A 12,770-nucleotide genomic window follows, 5' to 3' on the forward strand; every position below is an offset into this window, starting at 1 on the left:
GGACTATTGTGAAAGAGAGGTACCTACCTATTCCTTTCCCCCTTTCTCTTCCCCTTCCCCTCTTTTCTTCCTTCTCTACCTCTTTCTTTCATTCCTTCTTTCGCTCTTTGGTTTCATCCTTCCTTCTCTCTTTCCTTCCTTCCCTCCCCCTTTCTCTCCTTCTTCGTCTCCTTTTTCCCCTCCCCGTTTCCTTTCTTCTTTCACTTTATTTCCTTTTCTCCTTCCTTCCTTCCTTCTTTACCTCTTTCCTGCCTTTCCTTCCCCTTTTCTTTCCTTTCTACTTTCTCTTCTTCCTTCTCTTCTTCCTTCTCTCTTTCCTACCCTCCTTCCTTCTTTCCCTCCTTCATTCCTTCCCTTTTTCCCTCCCTCCTTTCTTCTCTCCTTCCTGTCTGTTCTCCCCCAATAGCATGGTAGAGTCCCTTCTAACTCGATTATAAAGTCTATTTTTATATATATATATATATATATATATATATATATATATATATATATACAATAATATATATATGTATTATATTGCAGTACATATAATAGTAATATATAAAATATTGTATATATATATGTGTGTGTGTGTGTGTGTGTATGTATATCTCACCAACCAGTGATCCAACATCCATATATGTGTGTGTGCGTGTCTATACTGCCATATAATCCAGTCCTAAGTAGATAATCTGGATTTTAGATGGCTGTGTGGAAGGGGTGACTTTGGGTGCATCTACACTGAAGATTTAATAAAGGAGGATGAAGCTGGCGAGGGGAGGAGAAAAAAGGAAAGAAAGGGAGGAAGGGAAGGAAAGAAAGGGAGGGAGGAGTGATAGAGAAAAGGAAAGGAAGAGAGGAAGGAGGGAGGGAGGGAGGGAAAGAAGTAAAGGAAGGAAGGGAGGGAGGGAGGGAGGGAGGGAGGGAGGGAAGGGGAAAGGGATAGAGGGGGTTGGACTGTAAGACCTCTAGGGCTTCCTCCCAACTGCTTGGCCATCTGTTGTGAGGGCTTTGATGGTGTCTTCCTTTACTGCAAAATGAGGTTGGGCTGGATGGTCTTTGGGGCTTCTTTCCAAGCAATGTCAGTTTTGTGTGTCCCTATGACCCCCATCATGGCACCTTAGAATCATAGAATCCAAGAGTTGGAAGAGACCTCCTGGGCCATCCTCCAGTCCAACCCCATTCTGCCAAGAAGCAGGAATATTGCATTCAAAGCACCCCTGACAGATGGCCATCCAGCCTCTGTTTCAAAGCCTCCAAAGAAGGAGCCTCCACCACACTCCCTCCGGGGCAGAGAGTTCCACTGCTGAACAGCTCTCACAGTCAGGAAGTTCTTCCTCATCTTCAGATGGAATCTTAGAATCCAAGAGTTGGAAGAGACCTCCTGGGCCATCCTCCAGTCCAACCCCATTCTGCCAAGAAGCAGGAATATTGCATTCAAAGCACCCCTGACGGATGGCCATCCAGCCTCTGTTTCAAAGCTTCCAAGGAAGGAGCCTCCACCACACTCCCATTGGGGCAGAGAGTTCCACTGCTGAACGGCTCTCACAGTCAGGAAGTTCTTCCTCGTGTTCAGGTGGAATCTCCTCTCTTGTAGTTTGAAGCCATGGCTCCATTGCGTCCTAGTCTCCAGGGAAGCAGAAAGGAAGCTCCCTCCCTCCTCCTCCCTGTGGCTTCCTCTCACGTATTTATACATGGCTCTCATCATGTCTCCTCTCAGCCTTCTCTTCTTCAGGCTAAACATGCCCAGTTCCCTAAGCCGCTCCCCATAGGGCTTGTTCTCCTGCCCCCTTCCCTTGTGCTGTGGGAGTGTGTGTGTGGGAGACAGAGCGTCAGAGCGTGTGCACAGAGTGTGGCCTTCCTCCTTCTTTTTCCGCCGCCCCCCCTCTCCTCCTCCTCCTCCTCCTCCTCCTCCTCAGCCTCTGCCCTTTGATCCCTTGCCTTAGTGTTAGTTAGGGGCCGAGAGACATGCAGGGAGCAGCAACCATTGCACATGAGCCACCCCGCCGCCACTCTCCCTCGCCCATGAGACCCCTTCTCCTTCTCCCGCCTCACCTTCCAAGGACGGCAAAGGCAAAGGGGAAGTCAGGTGGCCTTGCTGGCTGTGTCCTCAGCGCTGGGGCCAGGGAAGTGTGTTGCCTTCTTCCTTTTTTGAATGTAAAGGTGTTTTGTGTTTTATTTTTTTTTCAGTGATGGTCACACCTTGGATTGTGAGGAATTTTGTTGCCAAATTTGGGGTCATTAGACCCTATAGTTTTTCTGTTTTTAAGGTACTCATTACGCACAGAGCATATAGATAGATAGATAGATAGATAGATAGATAGATAGATAGATAGATTCTGTGCAACTACATTAGATTTACAATTACATGGCTAACCAACAAACAATCACCATTCACACACATGTACATGCATCCATCCTCATGTATCCAAATATTACCATATCCTTTTCTCCCTCCTTGGAGAAGAACACCTGTGAGGCCAGACCTGCTTCCCTGCAACCTGCCACGCCAAAATGCATCCTTTCCCTAAGCACAATGCCAAGGACCAGGTCTGTGTTTTTGTCACAGCAGAACCTGACTCCCGGCACAAAATCCAAGACTTCCTCTTCCCTTGAGAAAGGAGCCCCAAAGGGACCAGAATCCTGCTTTCCCAGAGCATACCTGGCACTCTCCGATTACGCCCTCTCTGTCCTTCCCATGGAGCAGAGCATGGCGGGTGGGATAGACTCCTGCGTTCTGCCACACTTTGAAAATTATTAGATTGAGTATTTTATAGGAATATTCTGCTGATGTCGTTCCAAAGTTGTAAGCTAATGATAGCCGTCTTCCATCCTGGCTCCATCGCAGTTTCCTGGCCAGATGTAGATCTTTCTTGATTGGTGTTAGCCTTGTGTTGACTTCCTTCTTAACATTGTAAACATTGATCTTATCACGGCCCAGTTCTTATTGCAGTTTACTTTTCAGTTCTTATTAGCAGGTTTTAATTACAGTCCAGCAAGAAGGTAATTAGTCATTGCAGACCTTAATATTTTACTGGTGTTTCCAACATTGTTAACTCTTTCCATACATCCTTCCATTCAACTCATTCATACCCACAAATCATTAAATCCACATAAATCTGAATTGATATTTTCGTGATAAGCATGTCCCTTCGTCACAGAGTGACCCTTGCGACTGCCCGTCAGAAATCTCTCCTTCGGGTGCTTGAGCACGCTCATCAAAAGAAATCTCTTTTTCAGCAGATACGCGAGGTGCAGGCGGGGCAAGCGATTTCCCTCAATAGGCACTTTACATGTCTCTTGACAACAATTTTGCATTTCAAAGCCTGCAGGCAGTTGAGCTGCTTGACTCTTGCAACCTGCGGTCTTCAAACGTTGCTACAGAATTAATTCTGAACAGCCCATAATAATCATGTGCTGTAAAAACCGTACTTCCATTTTTCATAACTCTGCAACTTTCTTGATCAGTAATGATCTGGCACCCCTTGACTTTCAGCTTTGATACAGGAATTGGGTTGCATCTCATTGCCTCACAGGGATTAACCTAGCTCAGGACGACACTTGCCTTTGGGTGCATACCTGCAAAAACAAGAGTTCCAGATCCTGAACAGTTCAGAGAACCATTTCCTATTCCATTGCCACATGACTCAGGTTCATGCAATTCTGAAAAATAGTCTTTATCAGCAAAGAAATGCCCGTTTGCTCTGCTACCTAAGAAAATATCTTCCCTTGTGAAAGGATAAAATGATCAAGGGTCTGGAGAACAAGCCCAATGAGGAGCGGCTTAGGGCTTGTTTAGCCTGAAGACAAGAAGGCTGAGAGGAGACATGATGAGGGCCATGGATCAATACGTGAGGAGGAGTCACAGGGGGGAGGAGGGAGCAAGCTTGCGTTCTGCTGCCCTGGAGACTGGGAGGCAAGGGAGCCATGGCTTCAAACTGAAGGGAAGGAAGGAGATTCCCCCTGGACACGAGGAAGAACTTCCTGGCGGGGACAGAGAGCTGATTAGGAACTCTCTCTCTTCCTCTGCCCCGGAGGGAGTGGGGGGGGGGGCTCCTTCTTTGGAGGTTTTTAAGCAGAGGCTGGGTGGCCATCTGTCGGGGTGGCTTTGCGCTTTTTCAGCATGGCAGAATGGGGTTGGGCTGGATGGTGCCTGTAGGCTTTTCCATAGAATCATTGAGTTGGAAGAGACCTCGTGGGCCATCATCCAGTCCAACCCCCTTCTGCCAGAATCATAGAATCCTAGAATCAAAGAGTTGGAAGAGACCTCATGGGCCCTCATCCAGTCCAACCCCATTCTGCCAAGAAGCAGGAATATTGCATTCAAACCACCCCTGACAGATGGCCATCCAGCCTCTGTTTGAAAGCTTCCAAAGAAGGAGCCTCCACCACACTCCCTCCGGGGCAGAGAGTTCCACTGCTGAACGGCTCTCACAGTCAGGAAGTTCTTCCTCATGTTCAGATGGAATCTCCTCTCTTGTAGTTTGAAGCCATTGTTCCGCGTCAAACATCTTCCAACTCTATTATTCTAGAATTCTATACAAAAACGGACATCTTGAAATTGTTCAAGGTCTGGCTAAAATAAGGCAATGGCAGCACACAAGCCAAGATCAAGAGCCCAATTAATGCTGACAAGCAGAGTATTATGGAGCCAGGTCAGAAGCAAGACTAAGCCACAGCCAAGGCGACAATAGTCCAACAGTCAGGGGCCAGGAGTTTCACAAAATAACAACCAAGAATGCAAGAGTACAAACCAAAGTCAGAGTTCCAACATCAGGCCAGATAGTGAGGGATGCAAACTGAAGCCCAAGTCCATAAACCAAGCCAGGAAGTCAGTCCAAGACTGAAAACCAACTATTCAGGGTCACCAGTCCAGGGTTACAGGAACAAGGCCAGAGTCCAGAATGGAAACTGAGAGGCATCAGAGGCCAGATCTAGGGCAACAGGACACAGGTATGCCGTTATCCGCTCCCAAAGAGCTAGTCTTTTCAGAGACCTTTTGCCATAAGATCTCAGCTGTTCTGTGATGCTTTCCTGGAGGAGGAAGAGGTCAGGTTGACCCCTTCAAAATGGGGTCCTCTTCTGTGGGGATCTGCTCCCAGCAGCAATCAAGCCAGGCCACGCAGACTGCTGCCCACGACAGATAGAGAACAAGGTGGCGGCCTCCCTCTTTGCTTCCATTCTTTACCTGTCAGTGGAGGGATGGGACCCCTGGCTGGGGAACCCCAGAACGAGGAAACCCCAAGGCAGGTCTCTCCCTATAGCCGTGTGTGGGTCCTGTGGTGGGAATGCAGACTGCCACTCTGATTGAAGCTCTTTCCACATTCCATGCATTGATACGGCTTCTCCCCTGTGTGGGTCCTTTGGTGAGAACGAAGCTCTCCACTCCTAATGAAGCTCTTTCCACATTCAAAGCATTTATGCGGCTTCTCTCCCGTGTGGGTCCTTTCATGGGAACGCAGTTCTCCACTACAACTGAAGCTCCTTCCACATTCCATGCATGGATAAGACTTCTCCCCTGTGTGGGTCCTTTTATGGAAGTTCAGAGATGTACTATGACTGAAGCTCTTTCCACATTCCAGGCACGTATATGGCTTCTCCCCTGTGTGGGTCCTGTTATGGAGGGTCAGAGTTTTACTATGTCTGAAGCTCTTTCCGCATGCCATGCACTGATATGACTTCTCCCCTGTGTGGATAATTTGATGGGCAGTAAGATGTCCATTCCGACTGAATCTCTTTCCACATTCCATGCACTCATATGGCTTCTCCTTTGTGTGGGTCCTTTGATGGGAACGAAGATGTGTACTCTGACTGAAGCTCTTTCCACATTGCATGCATTGATATGGCTTCTCCCCCGTGTGGGTCCTTTGGTGAGAACGGAGCTCTCCACTCCTAATGAAGCTCTTTCCACATTCAAGGCATTTATGTGGCTTCTCCCCTGTGTGGATCTTTTTATGGCGCCACAGAATTTTACTGTCACTGAAGCTCTTTCCACATTCCAGGCACTGAAATGGTTTATCCCCTGTGTGGCTTCTTCGATGGGAACTAAGGTGTCCACTACGACTAAAGCGCTTTCCACATTCCGGGCATTGGTATGGTTTCTCCCCTGTGTGGGTTCTTTGATGGTAACGCAGCTCTGTACTGTCATGAAAGCTCTTTTCACATTCCATGCATTGAAATGGCTTCTCCCCTGTGTGGGTCCTTTGATGGGAAGTAAGATGTCCCCTCCGACTGAAGCTCTTTCCACATTCCATGCATGCATATGGCTTCTCCCCTGTGTGGGTGCTTATATGCTTACACAGAGTTGTACTGTGACGGAAGCTCTTTCCACATTCCATGCATTGAAATGGCTTCTCCCCTGTGTGGGTCCTTTGATGGGAAGTAAGATGTCCCCTCCGACTGAAGCTCTTTCCACATTCCATGCACTCATATGGCTTCTCCTTTGTGTGGGTCCTTTGATGGGAACGCAGAGCTCCACTCTGATTGAAGCTCTTTCCACATTCCATGCATTTATATGGCTTCTCCCCTGTGTGGGTACTTTGATGGCAATGCAGAGCTGCTTTCGAATTGAAGCTCTTTCCACATTCCATGCATGCATATGGCTTCTCCCCTGTGTGGGTCTTTATATGCTGAGACAGAGTTGTACTCTGACTGAAGCTCTTTCCACATTCCATGCATTGAAATGGCTTCTCTCCTGTGTGGGTCCTTTGATGGGAAGTAAGATGTCCCTTCCGACCGAAGCTCCTTCCACATTCCATGCACTCATATGGCTTCTCCTTTGTGTGGGTCCTTTGATGGGAATGCAGATCTCCACGCTGACTGAAGCTCTTTCCACATTCCATGCATTGATGTGGCTTCTCCCCTGTGTGGGTTCTTTGATGGCGATGCAGAGCGCCACTGCGACTGAAGCTCTTTCCACACTCCATGCATTGATGTGGCTTCTCCCCTGTGTGGGTCCTTTGATGGGAAGTAAGATGTCCCTTCCGACTGAAGCTCCTTCCACATTCCATGCACTCATATGGCTTCTCCTTTGTGTGGGTCCTTTGATGGGAACGCAGACTGCCACTCTGACTGAAGCTCTTTCCACATTCCATGCATTGATGTGGCTTCTCCCCTGTGTGGGTTCTTTGATGGCGATGCAGAGCGCCACTGCGACTGTAGCTCTTTCCACACTCCATGCATTGATGTGGCTTCTCCCCTGTGTGGGTCCTTTGATGGGAAGTAAGATGTCCCTTCCGACTGAAGCTCCTTCCACATTCCATGCACTCATATGGCTTCTCCTTTGTGTGGGTCCTTTGATGGGAACGCAGACTGCCACTCTGACTGAAGCTCTTTCCACATTCCATGCATTGATGTGGCTTCTCCCCTGTGTGGGTTCTTTGATGGCGATGCAGAGCGCCACTGCGACTGAAGCTCTTACCACATTCACTGCATGTATATGGCTTCTCTCCTGTGTGGGTCCTTTGGTGGGAACGCAGATCTCCACTCTGACTGAAGCTCTTTCCACATTCCGTGCATTGATACGGTTTCTCTCCTGTGTGAGTTCGTTGGTGTTTAGTAAGAGAACTTTTCTCCATGAAACATTCCCCACAGTCCATACACTTATGTAACTTCTCCCCTGTGTGTGATGTGGAACAGGGCTGCAGATGATTTTCCATTATTTTTAATTTATTGTTCAATTATTATTCCAGAGATTCACAGATATGTTCTTCTGAACAGCACAACATTTCCTCTTCTCGGTCTTTGTATTGCTGTAGTCTTCTGGTCTTCTTCCCAAGCCCTTCTTTCCACAGCACAATCCTCCCTTTCCTCCTTGACTGAAATCTATCTTTCTTATTTCTTGTTCTTGCCAGTGCGGTGTGCCTTCAGTTCAGTCTTAGGTATCCCTAGGCCAAAGCTCTCACAGGGTGTTCTTCACAAGGCGCGTTCAGAGATTACCTGCTGGACGAAGCAGAGGGAAATCTCATCAGGAGTGGAGCACAGAAAGATCTCATTGGGCATGAAGAACAATCGCCTACTGCTGTAGCATATGCAGGGAAAGGAGCGAAGCCGCAGCAAGACGAAGACACCCCAGAGCTTTGTCTACAAGAGCCTGTTCACCTTCACCAAGAAGCGCGCGCACCTCCCTCCCACCTCCTCTTGCCACCAAAGTCCATCTTGATCTCGCACGCATGGTGAGAAAAGGTGCACAAGAAGACGGAGGGAGGCTGCTCTCCGCACAGTCACCTGTGGCCGCTCTCCAGCTGGGTTGCTGTGCGGAGAGCTGCCTCCCACCTCCTCTTGCTGCCAAAGTCCATCTTGATCTCGCACGCATGGTGAGAAAAGGTGCACAAGAAGACAGAGGGAGGCTGCTCTCCGCACAGTCACCTGTGGCCGCTCTCCAGCTGGGTTGCTGTGCGGAGAGCTGCCTCCCACCTCCTCTTGCTGCCAAAGTCCATCTTGATCTCGCACGCATGGTGAGAAAAGGTGCACAAGAAGACGGAGGGAGGCTGCTCTCCGCACAGTCACCTGTGGCCGCTCTCCAGCTGGGTTGCTGTGTGGAGAGCTGCCTCCCACCTCCTCTTGCTGCCAAAGTCCATCTTGATCTCGCACGCATGGTGAGAAAAGGTGCACAAGAAGACTGAGGGAGGCTGCTCTCCGCACAGTCACCTGTGGCCGCTCTCCAGCTGGGTTGCTGTGCGGAGAGCTGCCTCCCACCTCCTCTTGCTGCCAAAGTCCATCTTGATCTCGCACGCATGGTGAGAAAAGGTGCACAAGAAGACGGAGGGAGGCTGCTCTCCGCACAGTCACCTGTGGACACTCTCCAGCTGGGTTGCTGTGTGGAGAGCTGCCTCCCACCTCCTCTTGCTGCCAAAGTCCATCTTGATCTCGCACGCATGGTGAGAAAAGGTGCACAAGAAGACAGAGGGAGGCTGCTCTCCGCACAGTCGCCTGTGGCCGCTCTCCAGCTGGGTTGCTGTGCGGAGAGCTGCCTCCCACCTCCTCTTGCTGCCAAAGTCCATCTTGATCTCGCACACATGGTGAGAAAAGGTGCACAAGAAGACGGAGGGAGGCTGCTCTCCGCACAGTCACCTGTGGCCGCTCTCGAGCTGGGTTGCTGTGTGGAGAGCTGCCTCCCACCTCCTCTTGCTGCCAAAGTCCATCTTGATCTCGCACGCATGGTGAGAAAAGGTGCACAAGAAGACGGAGGGAGGCTGCTCTCCGCACAGTCACCTGTGGCCGCTCTCCAGCTGGGTTGCTGTGCGGAGAGCTGCCTCCCACCTCCTCTTGCTGCCAAAGTCCATCTTGATCTCGCACGCATGGTGAGAAAAGGTGCACAAGAAGACGGAGGGAGGCTGCTCTCCGCACAGTCACCTGTGGCCGCTCTCCAGCTGGGTTGCTGTGTGGAGAGCTGCCTCCCACCTCCTCTTGCTGCCAAAGTCCATCTTGATCTCGCACGCATGGTGAGAAAAGGTGCACAAGAAGACAGAGGGAGGCTGCTCTCCGCACAGTCACCTGTGGCCGCTCTCCAGCTGGGTTGCTGTGCGGAGAGCTGCCTCCCACCTCCTCTTGCTGCCAAAGTCCATCTTGATCTCGCACGCATGGTGAGAAAAGGTGCACAAGAAGACGGAGGGAGGCTGCTCTCCGCACAGTCACCTGTGGCCGCTCTCCAGCTGGGTTGCTGTGTGGAGAGCTGCCTCCCACCTCCTCTTGCTGCCAAAGTCCATCTTGATCTCGCACGCATGGTGAGAAAAGGTGCACAAGAAGACGGAGGGAGGCTGCTCTCCGCACAGTCACCTGTGGCCGCTCTCCAGCTGGGTTGCTGTGCGGAGAGCTGCCTCCCACCTCCTCTTGCTGCCAAAGTCCATCTTGATCTCGCACGCATGGTGAGAAAAGGTGCACAAGAAGACAGAGGGAGGCTGCTCTCCGCACAGTCACCTGTGGCCGCTCTCGAGCTGGGTTGCTGTGTGGAGAGCTGCCTCCCACCTCCTCTTGCTGCCAAAGTCCATCTTGATCTCGCACGCATGGTGAGAAAAGGTGCACAAGAAGACAGAGGGAGGCTGCTCTCCGCACAGTCACCTGTGGCCGCTCTCCAGCTGGGTTGCTGTGCGGAGAGCTGCCTCCCACCTCCTCTTGCTGCCAAAGTCCATCTTGATCTCGCACGCATGGTGAGAAAAGGTGCACAAGAAGACGGAGGGAGGCTGCTCTCCGCACAGTCACCTGTGGCCGCTCTCCAGCTGGGTTGCTGTGTGGAGAGCTGCCTCCCACCTCCTCTTGCTGCCAAAGTCCATCTTGATCTCGCACGCATGGTGAGAAAAGGTGCACAAGAAGACGGAGGGAGGCTGCTCTCCGCACAGTCACCTGTGGCCGCTCTCCAGCTGGGTTGCTGTGCGGAGAGCTGCCTCCCACCTCCTCTTGCTGCCAAAGTCCATCTTGATCTCGCACGCATGGTAAGAAAAGGTGCACAAGAAGACGGAGGGAGGCTGCTCTCCGCACAGTCACCTGTGGCCGCTCTCGAGCTGGGTTGCTGTGCGGAGAGCTGCCTCCCACCTCCTCTTGCTGCCAAAGTCCATCTTGATCTCGCACGCATGGTGAGAAAAGGTGCACAAGAAGACGGAGGGAGGCTGCTCTCCGCACAGTCACCTCTGGCCGCTCTCCAGCTGGGTTGCTGTGTGGAGAGCTGCCTCCCACCTCCTCTTGCTGCCAAAGTCCATCTTGATCTCGCACGCATGGTGAGAAAAGGTGCACAAGAAGACGGAGGGAGGCTGCTCTCCGCACAGTCACCTGTGGCCGCTCTCCAGCTGGGTTGCTGTGTGGAGAGCTGCCTCCCACCTCCTCTTGCTGCCAAAGTCCATCTTGCTCTTGTTGCACGGGCGTGCGCAGTGAGAAAATGGAGGAATGTGCACATGCACCTCTTCTCGCCAGGCATGTACCTTTTCTCGCCGTGTGCGTGCCTCCCTCCCTCTTCTTGCCATGCGCAGCAGCAACAGAAGGTGGGAGGAAGGTGCGCGTGCGGCAAGAAGATGGAGGGAGGTGTGTGGGGTGGGAAGAGGTGCGCGCTCGCCTCCCTTCCTCTTCTCGCTGCACGCACGTTGAGAGCAAGAGGGACTTCAGCAGTGAGAGGAGGTGGGAAGGAAGCGTGCATGCACCTCTTTTCCCTGCGCCTGCCTGCCTACCTCCCTCTATCTCTGCATCTGTCTATCTGTGCATCTCTCTATCTCTCTATCGATCGATCTCTGCATCTACCTATCTGTGCATCTATCTGTCTGTCTGCCTATGCATCTATCTATTTATCTGTGCATCTATCTATACATTCCAACTCTAGGGAATACACATACACACACAGAGGCACATGCATTGCGCCTTATAGGACATAAGGCATTCATAACCTTTTGAACAACACCTTTTGGAGAACATAACCTTTTTAGAAAAGCATGATGTAATGATCCTTACCTCTTAGGCCTCAGCTGAAGCCTAAGATGTCAGTAGGCCGGCCTCCATTTTAGGAAGGTAGTACAGTGAGGCAGACATCTTGAGAGTGTTAGATCAACAGAGGGGAGGAGCTCAGCTCTCCCAGGATTGGTTAAGGCCAGGTGGGAGGAGTTTGAGCTGAGAGTGTAAAAGGCTGTCAGCGTCTGACCGAGAGAGGAGATTGGGTTTTTGATCTGAAGGGAGAGGGTGGGTTTTTGGTGAGCAGACGTTTTTCCAGTGAGAGGGTATTTTGGGGGCAGGTGCTGCTAGAGTGTTTAATCAGGAAGATCAAGACAGACACCTGTGGACTTGTGTTAGACTTAGGACACAAGTTGTTTTACTCTCTAGGGAACAGGGTAATTGTAGCTGTTAGTGATCTCTGTGAAGAGGGAAGCTAATTACTCTGGGGACAGCCAGATTAGGTTTGTCTGAGGAACTCACTGCTGCTAGATTTAGTGTAGAGTGAGGGAACTTCCTCATGTTTAAGGAAGGAAACCTATTTAGTGAAACCACCAAGATTATTAAGACTCTGAAACCATTTGAGAAGAATGCTTTTATAACGATTTAAGCTTGTGTGCCTCATCAAAGAAGCTAGTTGTTTGTTCAAATACCTAAATAACCTTTTCTCTAGTTCAACTTTCAAAGAAGTCTCAGCATTGATTCATCCCATAAGAAATGTTCCAGTGATTTTTGACATCTTTTCACCTCAGTCATTTAAAGGGAGCAAGAAGGGAGGGCTGGTGAAGAAGAAGAAGAAGAAGATTGACCTCAGGGGTAACAACCATATCATTTCCCAAACATCTCCTTGGGTGGTGGCAGCAACTCTACCAAGATACGTACACGTTACCACAACATACATCTAAACGCACCGTACCAGAATCATATTGGTGTCCAGTTGGGGGATTAGTAATCAAGGTCCTTCATGGGTTGTTGTAGGTTTTTTCAGGCTATATGGCCATGTTCTAGAGGCATTTTCTCCTGACGTTTCGCCTGCATCTATGGCAAGCATCCTCAGAGGTAGTGAGGTCTGTTGGAACTAGGAAAATGGGTTTATATCTCTGTGGAATGACCAGTGTCTCACCCTGGTCATTCCACAGAGATATAAACCCTTTTTCCTAGTTCTGTTGGTACCTCACTACCTCTGAGGATGCTTGCCATAGATGCAGGCGAAACGTCAGGAGAAAATGCCTCTAGAACATGGCCATAGAGCCTGAAAAACCTACAACAACCCAGTGATTCCGGCCATGAAAGCCTTCGACAATACAAGATCCTTCATACTGATTCTTTAAACATGACCTTTCAGCCCAAAACCCTTTAGAACAGAATCTTCTCTTGAGGTA

The 12,770-nt window shown here is 50.2% G+C and overlaps 1 protein-coding gene across 3 annotated transcripts in view; it reads right to left on the reverse strand.

Annotated features, from left to right (window-relative positions):
• Positions 1 to 498: 498 nt before the first annotated feature.
• Positions 499 to 12,770, reverse strand: part of LOC132766779 (zinc finger protein 850-like) — a 44,155-nt gene continuing 31,883 nt past the window's right edge. For 2 of the 3 annotated variants that reach the window (XM_067464735.1, XM_067464734.1), the window contains exon 2: positions 499 to 7,917. In XM_067464735.1, the coding sequence (XP_067320836.1) occupies positions 5,238 to 7,637 (2,400 nt within the window). In that variant the 5' untranslated portion in view covers positions 7,638 to 7,917 and the 3' untranslated portion in view covers positions 499 to 5,237. Of the gene's footprint in view, positions 7,921 to 12,770 lie in introns of all 3 variants that reach the window. The other variant, XM_067464733.1, reaches the window with a different exon arrangement.

Source organism: Anolis sagrei, chromosome 2 (genome assembly GCF_037176765.1).
Source record: "Anolis sagrei isolate rAnoSag1 chromosome 2, rAnoSag1.mat, whole genome shotgun sequence".
In the NCBI taxonomy this organism is placed as follows: domain Eukaryota; kingdom Metazoa; phylum Chordata; class Lepidosauria; order Squamata; family Dactyloidae; genus Anolis; species Anolis sagrei.